Source organism: Nakaseomyces bracarensis (genome assembly GCF_045282275.1).
Source record: "Nakaseomyces bracarensis strain CBM3 chromosome Unknown Scaff11_0, whole genome shotgun sequence".
NCBI classification, from domain to species: domain Eukaryota; kingdom Fungi; phylum Ascomycota; class Saccharomycetes; order Saccharomycetales; family Saccharomycetaceae; genus Nakaseomyces; species Nakaseomyces bracarensis.
The window spans coordinates 633,734-658,914 of NW_027263957.1; the positions used below are offsets into that span (position 1 = coordinate 633,734).

The 25,181-nt window shown below is 34.2% G+C and overlaps 6 protein-coding genes across 6 annotated transcripts; 5 read left to right on the forward strand and 1 right to left on the reverse strand.

The window, feature by feature from the left end:
• Positions 1–2,111: 2,111 nt before the first annotated feature.
• On the forward strand, positions 2,112–3,185 carry RNJ42_03294 (SRP1/TIP1 family protein; the record flags this gene model as incomplete). The annotated part of the gene is made up of 1 exon (XM_071053458.1): positions 2,112–3,185. The coding sequence occupies one exon, from the start codon at positions 2,112–2,114 to the stop codon at positions 3,183–3,185; it is 1,074 nt and encodes a 357-aa protein (XP_070910866.1).
• A 1,243-nt stretch (positions 3,186–4,428) lies between these two features.
• Positions 4,429–5,124, reverse strand: RNJ42_03295 (SRP1/TIP1 family protein; the record flags this gene model as incomplete). The annotated part of the gene is made up of 1 exon (XM_071053459.1): positions 4,429–5,124. The coding sequence occupies one exon, from the start codon at positions 5,122–5,124 to the stop codon at positions 4,429–4,431; it is 696 nt and encodes a 231-aa protein (XP_070910867.1).
• Positions 5,125–10,498: 5,374 nt separating this feature from the next.
• On the forward strand, positions 10,499–14,671 carry AUS1 (ATP-binding cassette sterol transporter AUS1; the record flags this gene model as incomplete). Its single annotated transcript, XM_071053460.1, has 1 exon — positions 10,499–14,671. One exon carries the CDS (start codon positions 10,499–10,501, stop codon positions 14,669–14,671), a length of 4,173 nt encoding a protein of 1,390 aa, XP_070910868.1.
• Positions 14,672–15,998: 1,327 nt separating this feature from the next.
• Positions 15,999–18,218, forward strand: RTS1 (protein phosphatase 2A regulatory subunit RTS1; the record flags this gene model as incomplete). Its single annotated transcript, XM_071053461.1, has 1 exon — positions 15,999–18,218. One exon carries the CDS (start codon positions 15,999–16,001, stop codon positions 18,216–18,218), a length of 2,220 nt encoding a protein of 739 aa, XP_070910869.1.
• Positions 18,219–19,448: 1,230 nt separating this feature from the next.
• PET127 (Pet127p) lies at positions 19,449–21,617 on the forward strand (the record flags this gene model as incomplete). Its single annotated transcript, XM_071053462.1, has 1 exon — positions 19,449–21,617. One exon carries the CDS (start codon positions 19,449–19,451, stop codon positions 21,615–21,617), a length of 2,169 nt encoding a protein of 722 aa, XP_070910870.1.
• Positions 21,618–23,252: 1,635 nt separating this feature from the next.
• On the forward strand, positions 23,253–24,734 carry GAS5 (1,3-beta-glucanosyltransferase; the record flags this gene model as incomplete). Its single annotated transcript, XM_071053463.1, has 1 exon — positions 23,253–24,734. One exon carries the CDS (start codon positions 23,253–23,255, stop codon positions 24,732–24,734), a length of 1,482 nt encoding a protein of 493 aa, XP_070910871.1.
• Positions 24,735–25,181: the final 447 nt, after the last annotated feature.

The window sequence follows — 25,181 nt, forward strand, 5'->3', positions numbered from 1 at the left end:
AAAAAATTTAAAAAAAATAAAAAAACAACAACAGTACGCGTCTTTTCCCGCAGAAAAACAAGCAAACAAATAAAACAACGCCCACGAAAATTTTATGATTTTTTTCTCCTCTTTATGGCTATCATCAGATGGTTTCCTACACACCAAATATGTTTGGTAATAAGGTACGTATATCACGTGTACTACGGTGTTTGTCTCTCCTTGTGTGATATATTGTACATTCTATTTAAGGGGAGGCGCAAAAAGGAAAAGACGGGCCATTTGTAGGCGCGGGGTGAGGAGGGAGGGAAATGAAGTTAAGAATACTATAAAGAAAAAGAATAAAAAAAAAAGGTCTGGGCCCTTACACCACGAAAAATAAATGTATATATACAATACAATTCTACAGAATGATAAGAACAAAAGAAATATACCTAGGACTTTCTTTTTTTTTTGCCTTCAAAAATTCGTGTCCACTACATACAAATTATTGTACAAGTATTTCGTATTTCCCTACAGGACTCATTTCTAGCTTAAATAATTTTTTTTCGCGCGAAATGTTGACACTGTGTTAAAAATAAACATACGCATCAAAAGAAAAAAAAAAAAAGAATAAAGGAGAAAGACGTTTCGTGTATGATAAGTAGAAAGCATATCACATTAGAAGATTACGTCACATGTAAATGTACTGTCTCACGATAACTACGGCAAAGAGCCTAATCACATGTTTTTTATAATATATCACGATTAAGAATTTTTATCATATACTCTAGTAAGAAAAAAATAATAATAACTCTTAACTCTACCTATAAAGGATTGTTTGTTATTGTTATTGAATTTTTTTTTTTCCTATTTATATTTGCTAATGAAAATTGGATTGCAACAATTTTAAAATAAAATAAACGAGATATTACTTGAATTCAAAGAAAAACCATCACCTGATGAATAATTTTTATAGTAGAAAATAACAAAAAAAGTAAATTAACTTATATCTGTAGGGCAACCAAAATAAGTTAAAATGATCTTATTCCCAACATTCTGAACGTATAAGAAATTACTAGATCTTCGTTAAGTGAAGAAAAAAATAAGAATTTAAAAAATAAAGAACTGGTTTCTTTCTTTTTATTGAGATCTCGCTTGCAGATATTTTGTCATCTTCTTTTTCGCCCTTTTTTCCCATTGTTCTACGGACTTACACTTATTGTTTGAAATAAAAAAAAATAAAAAAGCAACTGTGAGATTCCCACCTCCACTTCCCATCTTAAACAATGGGGCAATGCATTATTTCATGGCTCTGTTGAGTTCCACTCCCCTCTAACACGCTACGGATATTTGATAGCTATTTTAGGTCTCTATAAGATCCATATAATTTTTAATTTTAACGAACTATAAGATAGAAAGAAAAAAAGAAAGAAAAGAATCTTCAGGTTAATTATACGAAGTAGCTTCCCATTCTTTGGGAGAACCTTAAAAAAAAAAATAATAATAGACACCCATAAAGGTACATAGAAAATAATAAATATTCCTAAATGGTAGAAATTAACACTTTAACGATATATAACAACAAATAAAACTACTAAACTTATAACAAAACAAAACTAGATAATACTTGATTGAAACAAGATGGCATAAAATTTCAAAGTTAAAGTTCTTGTTTTTTTCGTTTGGGTTCGTATTTTTAATAAAAACCCGTATAAATGGTCTTTTTTTTTAATAATCATTATTATTTTATTACTATATCCAGTATGCAGTAAAGGCATTTTAAATCGCAAACCAAAATAAAATAATCTAAAATGAATAAGAATTAAACAAAAAAAAAAAACACTACCCACATTCAATCTGTAGGATAAACCAAAATAAAACACTGTTTTTTAAAGAGTTATTGTTTGTTGCCAATACTAATGGAAAGAAATGTAACAGAAAAAAATTAATTCAATTCATTCTTGAAATTTATTTGAGAATTTTTAAATATATATATATGCGTATATATTTATGATTATTCTTGTCCTCTTGTTAATTTAGAAATTTTTATAATTACTCTGTTTTTATTTAGTTTCTAAATCCTTTCTATTAAGATCAAAAAAAAATACAACAATAAAAAACTTTATTACACTCGCTATATATAAACTAAAATGAAGATTACTTCTATTGCTGCCCTTGCTCTATCTGCTGTTGCCGTCAACGCTGAGTTGAACGCTACCCCAAAGCAACTTGCTGAATTGAACGCCGTTCTACAAGACTTGAAGAGTAACTTCAATGACTACATCAACTTGGCCACTAACCCAAGTTCCGGTTTCTCCTTGGCTGACATGCCAGCTGGTTTGATCGAACTCGGTATGGCTATCGGTACTGCTACTGACGACTCCTACACTAGTTTGTACACTGGTGTTGACTTCGCTGGTGTTGACAAGATGGTCACCATGGTCCCATGGTACTCTTCTAGATTGCTACCTTTGATCGACCAACTTTACACAGTCTCTTCTTCTGCTGCTCCAGCTACCTCTTCTGCTCCAGCCGCTGAACCATCTGCTGCTCCAGCCTCTTCTGCTGCTCCAGCTCCAGCTTCTTCTGCTGCCCCAGCTCCAGCTCCAGCTTCTTCCTCTGCTCTAGCTCCATCTTCTTACATTCCAGGTCCATTGTCCAATACTACCTCCGCTTTGCCAGCTAACGGTACCACCACTCAAACCACTACTCATTTGAGCACTGCCACCGAGACTGTCTGCGACGAAGAATGCCACAAGTCTAAGGAAGCTCAATCTACTGCTACCGCTTACACTAACGACACTCAAACTGCTTACACTACTTACTGCCCAGAATCCTCTGCTTTCACTAACGGTACTGTTACTAAGACTAACTTGGAAACTACCACTTCTACTGTCTGTGAGACTTGTACTGAATCTAAGGTTGCTCCAACCACTGCTAAGCCAGTTGAATCTAAGCCAGCTGAATCTAAGCCAGCTGAATCTAAGCCAGCTGAATCTAAGCCAGCTGAATCTAAGCCAGCTGAATCTAAGCCAGCTGAGAACCAAACCACTATGACCACCTCCACTGTCAAGGTTTCCGTTACCTCTGTTAAGCCATCCGTTCAACCAGCCCCATCTGCCTCTTCTTCCCCAGCTATTGAACACCAAACCGCCAATGGTGCTGCTAAGGCTGTTGCTGGTATGGGTGCCGGTGTTTTGGCCGCTGCTGCTTTGTTGTTGTAAGCAACTTAAGAATCTTAATAAAAGACTACGATTATTTTATTTTTATTCCTTTCTTCTTACTAAAAACTCTATTACGTTAAGACAAGGCAATTGTTTACTATGCACTGAGTTGATATTTCTTATAGAATTCCTTTTTCTCAGTTGTTATTACTTGTGAGACTTGAATCAGATCCGAAGCATCTGTTATTACAGGTTTTATGAAAAAAAAGAATGTAAAAATACTAACTCAATAGGGATTTTTATATCTGTTTTAAACGCTATTGTCCCTTTTTTATGAAGGTATATTTCTTTTTAATGAATCAATAAAATATAATTTTTCCAATGAAAATAATGAAAACCAATGTAACAATTAAGCATTTGTTTTACCTTTATAGATATAATAAGAACATATAATGTTGATATAATAATTTAACAAATCTGATACCATTTAATGTAGTAAGAGTTTTTCAAGTAGATACATTATTTTGTGACTATGGTTACCATTCAAATTTTAATGTTACTTGCTATATAGTGCAGATCACATATAGAACTGGTAATTATTGAAGTCCGAGGTCGAAATTCCTTTTTTAATTTAAGTCCGGTCTAAAACCAAAATGTCCGCTATGGAGAAAATTTAAAGGACTTGTACAATATAAACTTGAAAAGATATTAGGGTCATTAAAGTGAGAAGGACTAAACTTCATGGATATAAATTAAAATTCTTTACATCAAGACTACCGTAGTATCAAGTTTTACAAAGTGGTAGGGTTTTCCGTATATTAATTTTGAACTAGCGTTAACACGTATACTGAAATTAATCATGCCAGGTAAGTGTTAAAGCCGTACCAGTGTTAAAGTAAAAGTCACTTCTAAATAACCTCTAATAGATATAACTCAGAGTTTCTTTTTCAAATTAGGGGATAATTAATCTAAACACTTGTTCAACATATATTGATTAGTTAAGATAAGAAATTAAATGCTATATAAGTAGATTCATTTTGAAAGAATAAAAAAGATTTACAAAAAGTCATATTACCCATATTTGTTAAAATTAAAAACTTTACCTAAGATATAAAAAGTGGACATTAAAAAAGTATGAAAATGAGTTTGTTACAAGGGTTTGGTAAATATTTTTCAAAAACCTGTAAAAGAACTAAGATCAATGACCGAGATTAACGAGGATTTACATATTTTAGTAAATGCCCTGACAGTCGATTGTTAATAGATTTTAAAATAGGCTTTCAGTTGCTGAATTTTAGAGAACTTACAACAACATAGCAGCGGCAGCCAAAACACCGGCACCCATACCAGCAACCTTAGCAGCACCGTTAGAGGATTGAGCTTGGATTTGACCATCGTTGATTTGAGAGATGGCAGCCTTGGTGGCAGAAGTGGTAGCAGCAGCCTTGGAAGAGGAAGCAGCAGCAGAGGTGGCAGCAGAAGAAGCAGCCTTGGAAGAGGAAGCAGCAGCAGAAGAAGCAGCAGAAGAAGCAGCAGAAGAAGCAGCAGAGGAAGCAGCAGAGGAAGCAGCAGAAGAGGCAGCAGAAGAGGCAGCAGAGGAGGTGGTGGCGGCAGCAGAAGAAGAGGTGGCAGCAGCAGAAGAAGATGGAGCAGCAGAAGCAGAACCTAGAGCAGCGTTAATAGCTGGCAACAATCTGGAGGAGTACCATGGCAACTTTGGCAACAACTTTTCTAGACCAGCAAAGTCAACTTGTGGGATCAAAGTGGTGTAAGAGCTGTCAGTGGCGGTTTGGACGGCAAGACCCAAGTTCAAAACACCAGCTGGGACATCAGCAGCAGAGATACCGGAGCTTGGGTCACTCAACAAACCAGTGTAGTCAGTCAAGTGAGACTTGAAGTCAGCCAAGATGGCGTTCAATTCAGCCAATTGGGTGGCGTCTTGAGCGACAGTCAAAGCAGCCAAAGCGGAGATTAGGATAGCAGTCTTAGTGTAAGCCATTTTTGATAATTATTTGTTTTTGTTAAAAGCGAGTGATTGTAAGATAGTTGGATTCAGACAATTGATTTGGTTTTATTCTTAAATTATAATATAATTATAAGAGAGAAGTGATTGGAATAAAAAACTAAAATTGAATAAATGCTTCCTTTATATAGATTTTTTTTTATTTTATTAATTATTTTTTGTTGTTGTTGTATTTTTAAAAGCAATCGCAAATACGAAGACTACAAAAAACAAGAATTGGAGAATATGCTGCCTTATTTCTAGTTGTTTACTACATGCAACTATAACTCCCCCCCCACTTATGACATATACCCGTCATGCTAGAATAAACGATCGGTAAATGTAATCCTGTGTTGTTGTATCTATTTTAGTAAAAACCCTCTTTTTTTCTTAAACACAGCTCTATTTTGTTTACTAATTCTCTTGTTTACTACAGAATATACACTGGCTCGAGTATTATTGTTGTGCTTTTGGATTTTTTGGTAATGATTATTAGGCAGCAGGTACATCATCGCCCTATTATTGGGTTCTTTTCCCTCTGTCTCTTCATTGAATTCTTGTATTAACAAGCGCTTTCTACCCATCACACCTCTAACAGTCTTATTTTTTATTTTCTTTCTTTTTTCTTAATTTGCACTGCCCTTTCGAAACTTGCTATTAATTGAAGTAGTTTGGTTCTTTTGACGTTTTCGATTTGTTATTTTTAGGGACATATGCGGTTTTTAGCGCTAGAGCCCCCTCTGTACTATTCATATTTTTTGGGAAGAAAACAAAACCTAGGGCCGCGGATTTGGAATACTAAAATTGTATCTGTCTGTGTCTGTATGAGCAAGTTAATTGTCTTTAAGTTTTTCTTTTGACCCATTACTGGTTCTGGAACTTACTCCAACCTCAACAATTTTGGAGAGAGGTTAGCTTTTCTTGCATATTATTTAGTTGAGTTTGTAATTTCCCTGGGGAAACTTATTTTCTTTCATTGTAGCTTGTACGGGTTTTTAATCCCTACTCCTTTTTTTTTTCCTTATTTTTTGTTTTTTAAAAACCTCGATTATCTTCCTTCACTATATTCTGTATCTCCAATTGGGCTTATCAAGCCCAATTGGATATGTTAAAAAGAAAGGGAAGAAGTTTACTCTAACCTTCTGCCGTTAGGATGGAGACTCATTTGTTTATGTTTTCCCTTCGACCCTTTCTTTCCCTCAGCGGTAAAAGAGAAAAATTGATAGTACCGACCCGAATTCCTTTATTAGCCTACTGGCTTTCCTTAGACTGGCTCTGTGTTTCCAACATTTTTTTTTGGTATTCTACCCCTTCTCTTGCCTTCTTCTTTGAATTCCCCTTGCGGCCTTTTCTTTGGGCGATACAATTTGTTGGGTTTTTTAGTTTTTTATCCTTGTTTGATATTTTCCTAATCGGGATAAAAGAGGACTATTTTTTTCTATAGCCTAAAAAAAATAAAGGGATTAGAGGAAACGGGTACCAATTAAGGAAAAAGAACGAAATCCAGATCTTCCTGGCCCTTCCTTGTTTCTCTGCTTTCCTAAAAGATAGACTGAAAGGGTGTTTAGAAAAAAGAATTAAAAAAAACTCAAAGCGTGAATCATCTCCGTGAAGAAACAGCCGTACCTATTTAAGATTTTCTTGCTTTTTTTTAATTTACAAGTAGAAGGGTGAATGGAAAGAAACCGAAAAAAAAAAAACTTGTACAAACCCGAAAAAAAAAAACAATAATAAATTCTCGGGATTGCCCATGGTCTGCTTAGCCTTCTGTGACTAGCCGGACCAAAGGGAATATAGATTTTTTATGCATTTGGTTTTATTTTTTTTTTGGCTGTATTTCATTTTTTTTTGGTTTGTATTTTGAGGTACACAGATATTGCTGCAGAAATAATATTTGGACAAGCCGAAAAATAATATGTAAATTATATGTCCTAAAAATAAAGGGAAGGGGGTGAAAGGGTAAGTTTTCCTTAAAACACCCTATTTTGTTAATTTTTGGTGGCATTAATAGATTTTGTATTATACTTCCATATGTCAGAAAGTGGAGAAAAAAGTAGGGAAGTAAACTGAAGGGAAGATAAAATTAATGAAAAAAGAGGAGTAAGGAAACTACTAATACCAATCGGATAAGACCGAAGTTGTGGGAAAGGTAAGAATTAGTAAAAAAAAAAAAGATTAAAAATCAAGAAATAAAAAATGGTGTTTGTATGATAATTACTTTAAGTAATTGTCACATTTAAGACATCTTTCGACCCCTCGAGATTGTCTAATAAAAATTAAAGCACTATAACATTAGTCAATTGTAGATTAGATACAAATCTATGTTATTGTAGAACGCGGGTCCCAGATCTTCTTCTTTTTTTAAAGGAGGGGGGGAAGGGGGAAACGTGATGCCCAAATTAAGTATCAACTTTTCCTAATGTATCACTGTTAGTATTGAGCTGTGGCATACAACAACAATTTGCTGTGGCAGAAACAGGGAATGATAAATAAAATATATTGCGTTCTTAGAAATGTGATACACTTACAGTTCAAAGAACTGTGGCAAAGAAGGTAAGAATTCAGTAATACAAAAAACACAAAAAAATAAAATGAGCAACACCCGTGCTTAATTTCTTTTTCAACATTCTGTCTTTACTTTTATATTCTTCAAAGCGTTGTTTTCTGTGATAATACGGAGAAAAACTTTCTTTTATTAATTTTTATTTATTTTTTTTTTTTTTGATATACCTTTTTTCACACATCCCGTTCCTACCGAAAGAAAAAAAACGTAATAACAACATAATATCAATTGAAAGAAAGGAAAAGATAATAAATGTCAAAAATTATTACTAGCCGTGGTAAAACTCTGCTGGTGCTGGTAAGCAATATTACCTCATCACTTGAAAGATTTGACTTCCTTTTTCTTATTGGAAGATAGGGATTTCTTTTTTTTTCACAGGCTACACTCAAACTTTCGAGAGGAGTAAATCATATGGATCTTACACCCGTCCACCTCATACACTGTATTCTTCCTTTATTGATATGTAGAAACCTTATTTGTAGACAAAATGGCATACCCGTGCAATTTATTCAAAATAATTTTAAATTGGATAATTTATGTTGTTAAACGGGGGCAGAACAAATTGTTATATTTATTTTATGTTTTGTTTCTGGATAGTAGTAATATCTCTTCATCTTTAGCACGATAACAAAATTTATAAAGATAAGAAAAACATCTAAAAATGTAAATCTTAGCTACCCGGATGAGATAGGGAAAATTAAACGGTCACATGATAGCAAGGTGATAATTAAGATCTTATGAGTATACAAAACATATTTCTATTACATGATCACGAGGAGAAATTGTATTCATATACCCCCCGAGGAATATAGTTATTTAATCATGTTACGTTAAAATTGTTTAATCATTTTACATTATTATAATGTTTGACCTAGCAATTGTTATACTGTCAATAATCCCTCAAGAGTTTTCTTAATTATTGTAGTGTACTATTAATAATTAGTACCCCTGTTTCCCCTAAAGAGTAAAGGTATAGGTTTTTACTTTTTTTATCTATATCATAGCCAAGAGTTCTGTTTATCTTGATAATTCCCGGAAAAATAATGAATGAAGGGGTCGATTTTTATTTTAATAACGCAAATATTCAGATCTCTTCAAGAAGTTGCTTTTACTCCTTTATATTTTTTATTATTTTTTTCAGGGCAAGAAAAGGTAAGTCTTAAAAGAAAGTAAAAAAGCTACAAAATATTTAGACGATTTTAAAGAAATGAAATGGGATCGCTCAAGAAATAGAGTGATCTCTTCCTTTGAAATTTATTCTGACATATCAGTAACATTTATTATTACCAGGAAATTATTGATTTAGTTCCTTGCACAGTCCGAGAATATATTGAAATATCTGGATCTTTGATATACTATAAAAGAATGAATCCATCGCTTTTATTTCAGCCCTTGGTTCTTGTTCATATTCTACAATTGAACTCCGTACAAAAAAAAACTAATTCACCATCTATATAAGGAAAGAACCCTTTATTTATTTATTATTGACTTTAAACGAGTTTTTTCAGAACATCGTAAAACCAAATATAAACCTTACTCCCCACTCTCGTATAACCTGTTCTTGATCTTACAGGGCTGTAAAAAAAAATGAAACAATGGAGGCATAACCTGACGAATTTTTCTGTCATGTTTTAAACGGAACCCATTTCTTTCTTCCTTTCTTCTGTTACACCCTCTCCCCGCGCTCAGATCTCTCGTACTGTGCTTTGCAGCATTCTTCAATGTTAAAAAAAGAAAGAAAACTTTCTGTTTATATATAGGAATTGAACCTATACGCTAAAAATAATGCGTGTCAGAGGCTTGAAATCCGGGAATGATCGGAACGACCAAAGGTCCTAAAAAGTTTATCTTTCTTTTTCATCTGCTACGTCTCCGGATTAGGACGTGTCTAAATGGAAATTATTCTACGATGCTAGAGTACGTATAAATAACATTACCCTTTACGTATTCTCGGGCACTACGCGACTACTTGAACGAAGAACAATGGCCATCTCGTTAGAGCAACTATAATTGTTTTCTTTTCTTTTTCGAATACCCCTACTATTACAGAATAATTTAAAGGAAAATCGTATGGGTTTTTCCTGATATTTACGCAGTATACCTGCTAGTATTACGCCATCTCCCCCCACCAGTATCAATTATCCTCGTTTTACTGTTTAATTCTATTATCACTACTTCAAGTCTCGTATTGGTGCATAACCATTAAAAATAGCAGATTTTATGGCGACTTTCTTCGCTAATTCACACTTACGATTCTTTATATTTTGGTATCCACTATGTTTTGATATACATCTATCCGAAGATAGTCTTAGCAGCTAGCTTTGGAACATAATCTTCGGCAAAAAGAATAAAGTTTTATATTACTTTCACCTTCTTGATTATAAGAAATCCTTACAAAGGAAGCGTACTAATACAGAGCCAAGGGAAGGGGGCAAGAAAGTCTTTGTTATTGTTTTTACTGTTTTCTCTTTAAGACAACAAATTTTTTACTTACTTTATTATTGCTGTTAGTAAACCACATCAAGATATTTGTTCTATATAATACTACGACTTTTGGATCAACGATAACAGCTTCCTTTTAAAAGTTTTGGTTCTAAAAGGACTTTTGTTTTATTTGAGAAGATTATTTCCAGACTGAGTTTTCATTTTTATTCTTATCTACACTTTACACTTCCATAAACAATTGTTACTTTTATTATCATTTACCAACTGATATAATAATATCACTACCTTATAACTTGACGAAATATCGGTTTATTTTTAATTTGGTATTAATCTTGATTATAAGCGATAGTATAAAGAGAAATAATGTCTTTGTCAAATTATTTCACACCTGTGCCAAACGCATCGGTGACATTCGAGGGTACCACAGTCAGCTTAGATGGCCAAGCTGTCACTAGTGACCAATATGTGGAGGATTCCGATGGCAACTACTCCGATGTACCAGTAGTTACTACCCAAATTAGTGATTTGACATTTCAAGCTACCGCCGGTGAAATGGTTTTAGTCCTAGGTAATCCAACGTCAGCATTATTCAAGGGTTTGTTCCACGGACACAAACATCTAAATTATTCTCCACAAGGCTCTATCAGATTTAAGGATAACGAATTTAAAGCCTACAGTTCAAAGGCCCCACATCAAATCATTTATAATAACGAACAAGATGTTCATTTCCCTTTTCTGACTGTTAAACAAACTATTGATTTCGCACTTTCATGCAAATTTGATATTCCAGTCGAAGAACGTAACAAAATGCGTGACGAAATGTTAAGGGAATTCGGTTTATCACATGTAGGTGATACTATTGTTGGTAATGATTATGTACGTGGTGTTTCTGGTGGTGAAAGAAAACGTATTTCTATTATTGAAACCTTCATTGCTAACGGTTCAGTGTACCTTTGGGATAACTCTACAAAAGGTCTAGATTCCTCTACAGCTGTAGATTTCCTAGAAATTCTAAGGAAAATGGCAAGGGCAACCCGTTCCGTAAACTTTGTTAAAATTTCGCAAGCATCTGATAAAATTGTAGAAAAATTTGATAAGATATTAATGCTTTCCGAATCATACCAAGTTTTCTATGGTACTGTCGACGAATGTTTAATTCATTTCCGTGAAAATCTAGGTATCGCTAAAGACCCAAATGATTGTATCATCGAGTATCTAACTTCTATTTTAAATTTTCAATTTAAAACGAAGCATCTAGATGCTAACGGATCTTCAGATCATATCGATATAAAGGCTAAGGAGCATTCCGAAAAGACACTCTCAAATATAGGTGCTTCATTGTGTTCTGACGCTGATTTGCATAAACAATGGAGAAAATCCTCTTTCTATGATGATATCAAACATCAAATTTCTGAATTTAACAATAATAATAGAAATGATGTGAATCATATCAACCCAGAAGATATTACGAAAACATTCAGTATCCCACTGACACAACAACTTAAATATTGTACTATTAGAGCATTTCAAAGGAGTTTAGGTGACAAAGCCTATATGATATCTCAATTAATCTCTGTTATTATTCAATCTTTGGTTATTGGTTCTCTATTTTACGATTTACCAATGACAACTATTGGTTCTTTTTCAAGAGGTTCTCTAACTTTTTTCTCAATTCTGTTCTTTACATTTCTTTCCCTAGCTGATATGCCAATTGCATTCCAAAGACAGACAGTTGTAAGGAAACAAACTTTACTCCACTTCTATTTCAACTCTGTCGAAACCTTGGCAACCACCATATTTGACTACTGTTTCAAGTTTTTGCTAGTCGTAATTTTTACGATTATCCTTTATTTCTTAGCACACTTGCAATACAAGGCACCAAGATTCTTTATTTTCTTGCTGTTTTTGTCCATCTACAATTTCTGTATGGTTTCATTATTCTCTTTAACAACAATGTTTACACCAACTATCTCATTAGCTAACTTATTGGCGGGTATTTTGCTTTTGGCTATTGCTATGTATGCGTCCTATGTTATTTACCTAAAGGATATGCATCCATGGTTTGTCTGGATTGCCTACTTGAACCCTGCCATGTACGCTATGGAGGCAATCTTATCGAATGAGATGTTTAATCTAAAACTAGATTGTACCGATTCCGTTGTTCCTCGTGGACCAGCCTACACAGATGTTCCTGTTACTAACAAAGCTTGTGCTTGGCAAGGTGCTACTTTAGGTAACGATTATGTTAGAGGTAAGGATTACCTAAAGAATGGCTTAAGTTATACTTATAAACATGTCTGGAGAAACTTCGGTATCTTGATCGGTTTCTTGTGTTTCTTTATTGCTCTGAATCTATTTGCTTCCGAATATATCAAACCTGTTTTTTACAATGATGGTCCAGAATTCATCCAGAATTTTGTAAACAGATGGTTTGGCCGCACCTCAACAAAGTCTAAACATGTTGTAGAGCGTGCACATGCAAAGGATGATGTTGTTATAAAGTCTGCATCCCTTTCTTCTAGTTCGTCAATATCATCTTCTGAAACTGCGAAGTCTAATCCATTTGCTGACAGGACTGTTCAAGCTCAAAAACATGTTATTTCATGGAAAAACATTAACTATACTGTTGGTGGGGACAAGAAACTGATTAACAACGTTTCAGGATATATTGGTTCTGGTCTCACTGCTTTAATGGGTGAATCCGGTGCTGGTAAGACTACTCTTTTGAATGTTTTATCCCAAAGAACGGAATCTGGAGTAGTTACGGGTGAGTTCTTAATCGATGGTAAACCATTGACCAATGAAAATGCTTTCAGAAGAAGTATTGGTTTTGTTCAACAACAAGATATTCATCTAGATCTACTTACTGTTAAAGAATCTCTCGAAATCTCTAGTGAATTGAGAGGTGATGGTGATAAGGAATATGTAGATAGTATTGCCGACCTTTTGAAACTACCTCTAGATATCCTTGTTCGTGAATTGAATCCAACTCAAAAGAAGTTGTTATCAATTGGTGTTGAATTGGTTACCAAACCCTCTCTATTATTGTTTTTGGACGAGCCTACATCTGGTCTTGATGCTGAAGCTGCTTTGACAATTGTTCAATTTTTGAAGAAACTATCCATGCAAGGACAGGCTATTTTCTGTACTATCCATCAACCTAGTAAGAGTGTAATCTCTTATTTTGACAATATTTATCTATTAAAGCGTGGTGGTGAATGTGTTTTCTTTGGCCCAATTAATGAAGCATGTGGATACTTCATGTCACATGACAAGAGATTGACTTACGACCCTGAGATTGATAACCCAGCTGATTTTGTCATTGACGTCGTTGGTAGTAACGATAACTCTGAGAACGATGCTGATGACAAAATTGAATTAGTTTCCCGCGGTGAAAACCCATGGTCTGCTCGCTGGGCCTCTTCACAAGAAAGACACAATGTTGATAATGAGGTTGTACGTTTAGAACAACAGGCAGTTGCCTCAGGTGTGGACTTTACCACTTCTGTTTGGGAACAGCCATCCTATATGAAGCAGTTGATTATGATTACTAAAAGACAGTATATTTGTACTCGTAGAGATAGATCATACATTGCCGCAAAGTATTTGTTGAATGGTGGTGCTGGTTTATTTATCGGGTTTTCTTTCTGGAAAATCAAACATACTATTTCTGGTCTACAAGACAGTATTTTCTTCTGTTTCATGGCTCTTTGTGTTTCCTCCCCTCTAATTAACCAAGTTCAGGACAAAGCACTTCAATCAAAAGAGGTGTTTATTGCCAGAGAATCTAGATCAAACACTTACCATTGGACATGTTTGTTACTGGCACAATTTTTTATAGAACTGCCTTTAGCTATGTCTAGTTCAACGTTGTTCTTCGTCTGTGCCTTCTTCTGCTGCGGATTCGATAATTCTGGTAGAGTTGCTGGTGTATTCTACTTGAACTACATTTTATTCTCTGCTTACTATTTGACGTTAGGTTTGTGGTTAATCTATACTGCTCCAAACTTACAAACCGCTGCTGTTTTCGTGGCTTTTATTTATAGTTTCACTGCCTCCTTCTGTGGTGTCATGCAGCCATACGGTTTGTTCCCTGGTTTCTGGAAGTTCATGTATAGAGTATCACCTTACACTTACTTCGTGGAAACATTTGTAAGTGTTCTACTTCATGATCGTAAAGTTATATGTAATACAAGTGAAATGGTTCCAGGTCAACCAACTGGTGGAAAGACTTGTGGCCAATTTTTTGCACCTTATATCAGTGAATATGGTGGTTGGTTGAAGAATCCAAAGACTTTCACTGTTTGTGCCTATTGTACGTACGATACTGGTGATGACTTCTTAAAACAACAGAACATGAGTTACGATCATATTTGGAGAAACTATGGTATTGAATGGGCTTTTGTTGCCTTCAACTTCTTTGCTATGTTTGCCGGTTATTACTTGACGTACGTTAAGAAAGTATGGCCAAAGGTTTTCAAGTTTATTATGAAACTAGTCCCTACAGGTCTATATTCAAAGATGACAAAACAATAGTTTCACAAAATAGAATACACCTACTTCTTTAATGATAGAGTAATTTTTTTTTTTCAACACAATAAAAAAATAAAAACCAAAAAAAAGAAAACATATTCAAGCAATATATATATATTTTTTTTGTCAACGCCCCAATAATACCACTTAATTCTTTTTTATTTTTTTCTTCTATTTTAATTTTTTTGTTTTTTCTGTGTCTACCTATTATACACGCTGCTCTTTTATTCGGATTTCCTAAATTAATCTTTTTAAATCGTCTCATTATCATAATTTTGAAAAATTTTTAATATTATTATTAATATTATTATTATTATTATTACTTTTTTCTACTTCAACTTTGTTCTTTATTGCTATATTTTTTCTCTATTCTATACGAATACCCTTCATATTACAGTTATACTTCTGTTTGATTTTCTCCTTTTACTTATTTTTTTATATTATTTTGTTTTCCTACACAAATAGTAGTAGTAGTAGTTTTTTTTTTTTTAAACTAAGACTAATTTCTAATGTAGGTTTTACTATAATCTACTCTACAAATCTGTCAAGCGTTTATTAAATGAATACTCAATCATATTCTACTAAACGCTCATACCTTTAAACGAGGTACACCAAACGAAATTCATATAATCCGGGTAAAACGTTTTTGCATGACCACAAGGCTTTGAAAGGGAAAGAGCTGTAGGAGTAAAAAAAGTGAGGGAGACAGAGAAACACCGGAGAAGAAGAAGAAGGGGCATAACGTGAGAGAGAGAGAGAGTGTGTGTGTGTGTGTGTTTGTGTGTTTGTGAGAGAGAGAGAAGCACAACTGTCCCCTTCCGCAAAGGAAAACAACAACGAAACCAAAAAAAAAGCAAAAGGCTGTTCGGGGGGGTGAAAAGAATTCAGAGAAGGGGACTTGAGATTGCTGAGATTACTGAGATTACTGAGATTAGAGCGAGGCACGAGAGCACGACAACAAGAGAGCAAGAGAGAGAGGGGAACCAATTGACAGTGATTTTCATTTTATAAGAGAAGAAACTCTTACAGACTCTTTAAGTATTTGATTATTATTATTATTAATTTTGAATTGGGCTTATATCAACTTTTTGATCTCTCTCGACCAAGCTCCCTATTTCTTACCATACGCCCTATTGAAGTTTCAAAAAGGGAAAACTGTTTGATTTATATAGAGAGAGAAGGAAAAAGTATTTGAGAAGAGAAAGGAATTAAAGATAGAGAGAGAAAGAAAAGTAAGAGAGATAGAAAGAGATTCAAGGAAATTTAAAAACTATTATATTCATTCATTCAAAATTCAAACCAAACGTAATCGAATAATACTCTGCCCAAGATGATGCGAGGTTTTAAGCAACGGTTAATCAAGAAAACTACTGGTTCGTCAAGCAGTAAGAAGAAGGAGAAAGAGAAGGAGAAGGAAACTAAAACCACTCAGGGTCAATCGATTAGTAGAAAGTCGTCTTCTGGAAGTATTAGGTCTTCAAGTGAGAAGAGTAGCAAGTCCACCCAGGGGGGCTCCTCTAGCGCAGGGACCACTTCTACTAGTGGTGGGGCCAGGCATCACATGAATATTGCTGGATCTTCTTCTAGATCACCAACTGTTTCCACGACCTCTTCCGCATCTTCTACATCCAGTAAGAATGCGGGAGGTCAATCCGAAGAAACAGCAAAGAAATCGTCTCGCCAACAATCGTCACCTTCTCCATCTTCATCTATGTCACAACAAAAATCTTCCCAACAAACTCCAAGTATAACGATTTCTAATGATAGTAACAGATCTACCCCTAAGGCACACCCATCCTTATTAGGTGCGGCTACAGCTGTCAGTCCATCTTCCCCTACTAGTTCTAGTGGCCCTAATTTTGGCCACATGGGTGGAAATGACGAATCGATGAATGGAAATTCTTCTCCTGGAATTGAAATTCCAAGATCTTCACATTCATTCGAGAAGTTACCTACACCAACAAAATTGAATGCTGACTCAGACTTAGATATGATCAGGACTCCTCAGCGCCACTACTCGTCAAGGTTTGAACCATCAAGATATACACAACTAACAAAGCTACCTAATTTTGATGAAGTTTCTCCTGAAGAGAGAATTCCATTATTTATCGCAAAAGTCGACCAATGTAACGCCTTGTTTGATTTCAATGATCCAAGTTTCGATATTCAAGGTAAAGAAATTAAGAGAGTTACTCTACAAGAATTAATAGAATTTATTGTCACAAATAGGTTCACTTATACTCATGAGATGTATGCTCATATGGTAAATATGTTTAAAATCAATCTTTTTAGACCTATTCCGCCTCCTGTAAATCCTGTCGGGGACATTTATGATCCTGATGAAGACGAGCCGGTAAATGAGTTAGCCTGGCCACATATGCAACTAGTCTATGAATTTTTCTTACGTTTTGTCGAAAGCCCTGATTTTAACCATCAAATTGCAAAACAGTACATTGATCAAGATTTTATACTGAAACTTTTAGAACTCTTCGATAGCGAAGACATCAGGGAAAGAGACTGCCTAAAAACAACACTGCACAGAATCTATGGTAAATTCTTAAGCCTGAGAAGTTTTATCCGTCGTTCAATTAACAATATCTTCCTACAATTTACTTATGAGACAGAACGTTTTAATGGTATAGCAGAGTTGCTAGAAATTTTAGGATCTATCATCAACGGGTTTGCTCTTCCACTGAAAGAGGAACATAAGATATTCCTAATCAGAGTTCTGTTACCACTACATAAGGTAAGATGTTTATCTCTCTATCATCCACAATTAGCGTATTGTATTGTGCAGTTTCTCGAGAAGGAACCATTATTAACTGAAGAAGTAGTCATGGGGCTGTTACGTTACTGGCCAAAAATTAATTCGACGAAAGAGATTATGTTTTTAAATGAAATAGAAGATATTTTTGAAGTGATAGAACCTTTAGAATTCATCAAGATAGAAGTTCCTTTATTTGTTCAATTAGCAAAATGCATTTCCTCACCACATTTCCAAGTTGCAGAGAAGGTCTTAAGTTATTGGAATAACGAGTACTTTTTGAATCTATGCATTGAAAATGCAGAGGTAATCCTTCCTATCATTTTCCCAGCTCTTTACGAGTTAACATCACAATTAGAACTAGATAACGCTAATGGAGATGAAAACATGTCAGATCCTTATATCCTTGTCGAGCAAGCAATCAATTCAGGCTCATGGAACAGGGCAATTCATGCTATGGCATTCAAGGCTCTGAAAATATTTTTAGAAACGAATCCAATACTTTATGAGAATTGCAATTCCTTATATTTATCCAGTGTAAAGGAAACGCAACAAAGAAAGGTAGAAAGAGAAGAAAATTGGAACAAGTTAGAAGAATATGTGAAAAATCTAAGAATAAGTGAATCTGGAAGTGCACCTGATATTGATATTGCTAGTCATAACCAGAACTCCACTGAGAATGATCAAAAGGATACGTATATGTCTGACTTGCAGGGCGATGAGGATTTTCATGACACGAACACCGAAATAAACCAGGAAGAAATAATGGCAACAGGGAAGAACTAAATGGAAGTTAATATGAATCATACATAATCAATAATGATTATGTCTCGGGTTTCTTCTGTTTTAATTACTGGACACTAATTTGATATTATATTACAAGTTTATAAACCTTTTTATTCTGTATTATCTTTCTAACCTAAATAGTTATCTGCTATGATTAGACATATAAAAAAGTACTAACATAAAATACTATAAAAACTAAAATATACAACTTAGCCGGATTTGGAGACACAGTTAAAAGGTTATTTACTTCTATTCCGTGGTATAAAAAGGTCAAGGAAGAAATGAAAAATATCAAAACATGGGCGTGTGGTCTAGTGGTATGATTCTCGCTTTGGGCGAATTCGGAGAAAATCTGAATACAAATCACAAGCATGCGAGAGGCCCTGGGTTCAATTCCCAGCTCGCCCCGTTTAATTTTTTATCTTTAAGAATACTTTTTTGGTAGTTAGTTATAGTTCTATTAGATGAGAAGGTTTCTCAATTATTGAAGTGAATGCTTTATAAGATACTAAAAGAAAATAGAATGTTTAACATTAATATAATTACTATATCTTTATAACAAGGTGTTACAACAATGTGTTATTTCTCTAAGTTAGTTTCCAGAGATGGGTTATGTGGGAGTATCGTTACCCTATTAATTTAGAAGATCAAATTTTTACTATCATTATTTATCGAGTTAATATCCATTTGCATATAAATTGAATAAAATTTCTCGAGTAACATTGTAACTGTTATTTACCATTGGGACACATATGAAGACCAATTTATAGATTCGAATAACAACTTATGATAGGTGAATTAGCAATATGGGGTCCAAAGAGGGCCCGAGTAGTTGTAGACTGTATACCAGTCAAATTTATAATAACTTCCAACGAATTAATTGGGCGTGTGGTCTAGTGGTATGATTCTCGCTTTGGGCGAATTCGGAGAAAATCCGAGTACAAATCACAAGCATGCGAGAGGCCCTGGGTTCAATTCCCAGCTCGCCCCATTTATTTTTTTTTCCTCAATGCCATATAAATTTTCGATTATTAGTTAAGGAATTATAACTTAACAGAAAACGGTTTGAATAAGGCATCCAAATTATGATATCCTTCACATTAGAAAATCGAAATTTTTCTTTTATGTTTTATTAAAAAATTAGGAAGTATTGTTGAATAAGTATTAAACAAAACCTGAGCCAGATTGGATCTTATTACCTTTACAAATACTACTCATTGGTAGAAAATCATGGCCAATGAGTTTTCTATAGGTAATTTATGTATAAAGTGTGCAAAATCTCGTTATGAAAGTTACTATCGATCCTTTACCATAAATAAACAGAATCCGGTATTAAATAAATGCTGTGCATTTCAAAGAGAGAGGTTTTCATCATTGTCTACACAAGCTAATATTTCAGAAACTACTTTAAATAAAGTAGAAAAATCTTTGTCAAAAGGAAATGTGGTTATAAAAACTAAAACGAGTAGTTTTGATAATTCAAAGACCTTGAAAAGGCAAAGTATTCGGTTAGATCCTTCGCAGTTAGTTCATCAATCTATTCCTCAAGAAGATCTACTAGAAAATGGTTACACTCATAAAAACCCTCCCCGTTTAGCATACGGTCTAGATAGAATCTTACATCATCCAATCAATATACATATGCTAAAGGACAGTAGATCAGGTGTTTATAACTATGATAAGATACTGGAAAGTATCGCACCAGAGTATCTTGAAAGGAAGGTAGAAAGGGAAGACGAACCTCTGTTCATAACACCTTATAAAGATCAACAACTATCTAAACTAGCTGAAATCAATGAAAAGAGGTTCATTTCTTCCACAAGCTCAATGACTTCGGTATTGTCCCAATTGCACTTCTTCATTTCGGGATTTCGACAATTAAATATTGCCGGTTCACTATTTTCGAAAAAATTCCCACTTGAGAACTGTAATTTTAGCCAAAGTGCCTATTTTGCTGCGACTGTGATTTTAAGGAAGAAAGATACCACCAATGGTAAACATCTTATTTCTGTAGATTCAGATCGAAGTATGGATCGGGAAATAATACTTTCTATACTCGGACATAGCCTAGAAAGTTTTCTAACCGATTCCGAAAGTAAAGCATATACTGATAGCTATCATTATTCGATAATAGATGATTTCTTGTTAAGATCACAGCTGGATGCCTATGATCCCACTCTTCCAAACTATGGGACTTTTGATTTGAAAACTCGTGCAGCATGTGCCATTCGACATGATATAGCGTACATTGAAAAAAATGATAACTATACTGGTTATCAAATGAATCGTATACAAGGTGAATATGAATCTCTAGAACGAGAATTTTTTGAACTAATCAGAACAACCTTGCTTAAATATTCACTTCAAGCTCGTATCGGGAAAATGGATGGTATTTTCGTAGCATATCATAATATTTCTAATATTTTTGGTTTCCAGTACTTACCTCTTGAAGAAATTGATTACATTTTACATTCTTATCACAATAACCAATTTAAGAGTGTGATAGAAGATAGGAAAAGAAAACTGATTTCCGTATATGGACTAGAAGATTACATCCTAAATCATGAACGTAAAGAACGTGAGATAGCATCTAAGGTTGCTGATGTTGAGTTTAAACTATCAATGTGCACTTTCAGAAACATATTAAACCTCATTAATGAGGAACTCCCTAAAAGAGGTTATAGTCATTGGAAAAATTGTAAGGTTATAATGAAAGCGGAACCTTCTAGCAAAGTAAAGTCTAATACACACTTGCTGAATGTGATTGTATTACCATTGGAGGATGACTATGAAGATCAACCATTACGCATAAAGGGTCTCTCTGATTTCGATATAAAGAGAGAGCTAGCAAGTATAGAACATATGACAGGTGAACATCTTAGACGCAATGCTGATAATATTTTTGGATTCAAAGTTTCCATTTCTCATGAATATCATTTAAGTAGATCCTCCGTGCTTCTACCCAACTTTGTATCGCCATCTTCACAAATCCTACCACAGAAATTAAAAGAATTTGTCAAAAAGCAGCTCTATCAAGACCCTTATCCGTCCTATCTTAGAACGGGTAGAGAAACTCCGAACTTTTTGCATATAGATGATGTTGACACTTGGCAACCAAAAATTACCATAAAGTTGGAAGAAGACAAGAGGTATCTGATAACGAAGTATTTGCAATACTCGAAAGAAAAAATAGATGCATTGGAGGCACAAAGCATAGTCAAGGAAACTCCTGATGAAACAGATCGGGATGAAATATACACGCGAATAGAGAAGTTATGGAGATCCAGCGGTCGAAAACCACTTACTACAAAAAGTTCGAAGATCGGCGAGGACGATAAATTAGCAAGCCGGTTTCAACACATCTTAAGATCATACGGTAAACGCGGGAGAAATAAATGATTACCATGTATATATACAAATTAATAGCATAAATCCTTATTCGTTGTTTTTTTTCATAGTAGAAATACAATTATTGTTGGAAATAATTGAAATTCTCTAGAATTACAATTGAACGTGTTGATAAATGAGAACAACAAACCCAACAAGTTACAAAGCTTCTATGGCCAAGTTGGTAAGGCGCCACACTAGTAATGTGGAGATCATCGGTTCAAATCCGATTGGAAGCAATTTCTTTTTTTTCATTTATTTCAAGAACAAGTAATTTGCACGCTCTCCTCTAGGGCTCTTATCTCTTCCATTTAAATTTTTTTCTTTTTCCACAAGAAAAAAAATTCTTTAGTTTTTGTAAACGCGATTTCCATTTAATCTTGTTCATTGTTTGTTTGTGTTTATAAAAATATTAAGATCTTCTACAGCTGTTTCTGTTAGAAAGACATCAGGGTATGGTTTATTTTTGTTATTGTTTGTTTATGTTTTTGTTTATTTTTTTTGTGTTTTCGTTATTATGTTTGTTGCTATTTCATATACCAACTTGAGATCCCAAATTTTTTGGTACAGAGTACGGAACTTTTACAGAGGCTCTTTGAAAGAGTATTTCAATATAAATGTATAGATTAAGAAGATAAAGTTCTGGGGCAATTTAAGAAATTACCAAAAGAGGTAATTTACATATAGCAATAAATCAAAAAAAAAATAATTAGTAATATCAATATGCCTATATGCTGTTATTCTTTTTTTTATTATATGTATTTGGAGGTTTAAAAGATCAATTTACATTAATGACTATAAAAAGATTTAATATGCAATAGAATAGAATCATTAGTATATACATGCACCGTATGTCACAATATACCCAAAGTAGTCAAAGTGAAAGAAAAAAAAATCAAGTTTAATTGAGCCGGCTGGGCCCCACTCCCCCTCTTCTCTGCGGCAATTTTTATATTTTCTTTAATTATATTTTTTTTCAAGCGCAGCCTCGTAGTCTCTTCGGAAAAATTGATTGAACCCTCAACCCCCCCACCATGAAAAAAAAAAAGTGCTGTCCTTTTCAATTTTTTTTCGCTCTTCTAGAAGCGGTGTGTTGTACGACACTTTCTGCGAAAAATGCATAGAATAACCAAAAAAAAAAAAAAACATGGTTGGGTTAAATGAAAATACTAGTCTACGTTATGTTCTGTGGATCAATGTTATATTCGAGAGTGAAAAAAAAAATAATAATAATAATAATAATAAATACAATAACACTAATAAGTGTTATTGTACCAATTGATGATCCTAAAGACTAAGAATAAAATTTGTATTTAGAAAAAATCTTATAAATATAGAGTAGACACAGCCTTTTTTTTTCGCCGTAGCTAATTTTAAAAGTATATAAAGTGATCTTAGATATATTATTGGTAAGGGCTTATAATTTTTTTCAATCTTATAAAAAAACCATTAAATATTTATTGTTTTTTTATTAGTATAAACAATTATAATAATAATTAAAGAAAAATAAGAAAAAAATATAATCAAAACAGAAAACAGAAATAAACTGGCTTTATCTTTTGTTTTTTTATTTTATTGATTAAGTTTAGAAAGATATAATAGAAAATAGCAAAGAAAACAAAAAACTATAATAATACCGTAAAAAAAATGGTTAGTCTAAGGACATTGGTTTCTTCCTTGGGATTTTCCCTTGCAACTACTTCTGTTCTGGCTGCTTCAAGTGGGAACTCCTCTTCTACTCCTCCAATTGTGGTTAAAGGTAATGCGTTCTTTGACTCTTCAAGTGGAGAAAGATTCTATATTCGTGGTGTCGATTACCAACCGGGTGGCTCTTCTAATTTGACTGATCCTTTGTCTGATAAGACCATCTGTGAAAGAGATATCCCTGTCTTTCAAGATCTAGGTATTAACACAATCAGAGTCTACACTGTTGATAACTCTGTAGACCACTCAGACTGTATGAAAATGTTGCAAGATGCTGGTATCTACCTAATTTTGGATGTTAACACTCCAGGTAGTTCCATTTCCAGAATTAATCCAGCTTGTTCTTACAACGCCGATTACCTACAAAGTGTCTTTGCCACCGTTGACGCTTTCGCTGAATACGACAATGTCCTAGGTTTCTTTGCTGGTAACGAGGTTATTAACATGCCAAACAACACTAACACTGCTACTTACGTCAAGGCTGTTGTCCGTGACATGAAGAAGTATATCAAGGCTAGAAACTACAGACAGATCCCAGTTGGTTACTCTGCTGCTGACATTGTCTCTAACAGACAACTAGCAGCTGAATACTTTAACTGTGGTAACGACTCCGATGCCAGAATTGATATGTTCGGTGTTAACGATTACTCTTGGTGTGGTGATTCTTCCTTTGTTGTTTCTGGTTATAAGACTAAGGTCGACTTGTACAAGGATTACTCTGTTCCAATCTTCTTGAGTGAATTTGGCTGTAATGAAGTACCAGGCGCAAGACCATTTACTGAAATTGCTGCTATCTACTCCACTCAAATGTCATCCGTTTTCTCTGGTGGTTTAGTTTACGAGTACTCTAATGAGACCAACAACTATGGTTTAGTCCAGATCGAAAGTGACACTGAAGTAAAGAAGTTGCAAGATTTCGAAAACTTGAAGAACGAATATGCTAGCAACGCTAACCCTGAAGGAGATGGTGGTTACTCTGAATCTAACCAATATTCTACCTGTCCTGATTTTGTGAAAGACGTTTGGGAAGCCAATAACACTTTGCCAGAAATGCCAAGTGCCGCTTCTGTCTATTTTGAGTCCGGTGCAGGTGCTGCTTTCGGTACTGGTATCAACACCCAAAATAGTTGTGAGAAAGATGATGACGACGTCGATGATGATAACGATGATGATACTGAGTCTAGCTCTTCCAGTCAATCTAGTGAATCCACTGAAGCTAGTAGCTCTACAGTAGATTCTAGTACCTCCACTGAGTCTTCCAGTTCTTCCTCGGCTACTTCTTCTACCCTAAGTACCAGTGTTTCTTCTACATCTTCTTCTGCCTCTACTAGTTCAAAAGGTAAGAAGAACAAGAATGCTGCTGGTGCTCTAAAGGCTCCAACCTTCTTCATTGCTGTACTTGAATTAATCAACTTCCTGCTTTGATCTACGATACCATAATGCCGAAAATCGTCTTATAGAAATAACATAAGAAAGTCCGATTTTTAGCAAAATATAAATAGAAAACTGTACATTTATTCCTTTCACATCATGTCCACGAATTATTAACGTTCTCCTCATATATAGACACAGATACATGATACTCTATATAATAGATTTTTTTTAATGTTTTGTAATCAATTTTTTTTAATGCCTATTTATTTGAAGATGCTATTTTGTCCTTACTTCCTATAATCAAAGACAGCTCTCGTCAACAAAATATAAAGTTTTTACATAAATTTCGACATTCCTGAGAATTGATAGAATTATAGTAAAACAATAATAATAGTGTTAATTAATTCAGAATAAAAAGAAAACATATTAATTGGAATATTTATTATATAAGTTACAGCTAACAAAGCAGAATATCACGAAATTAGTTGGTCAGAACAA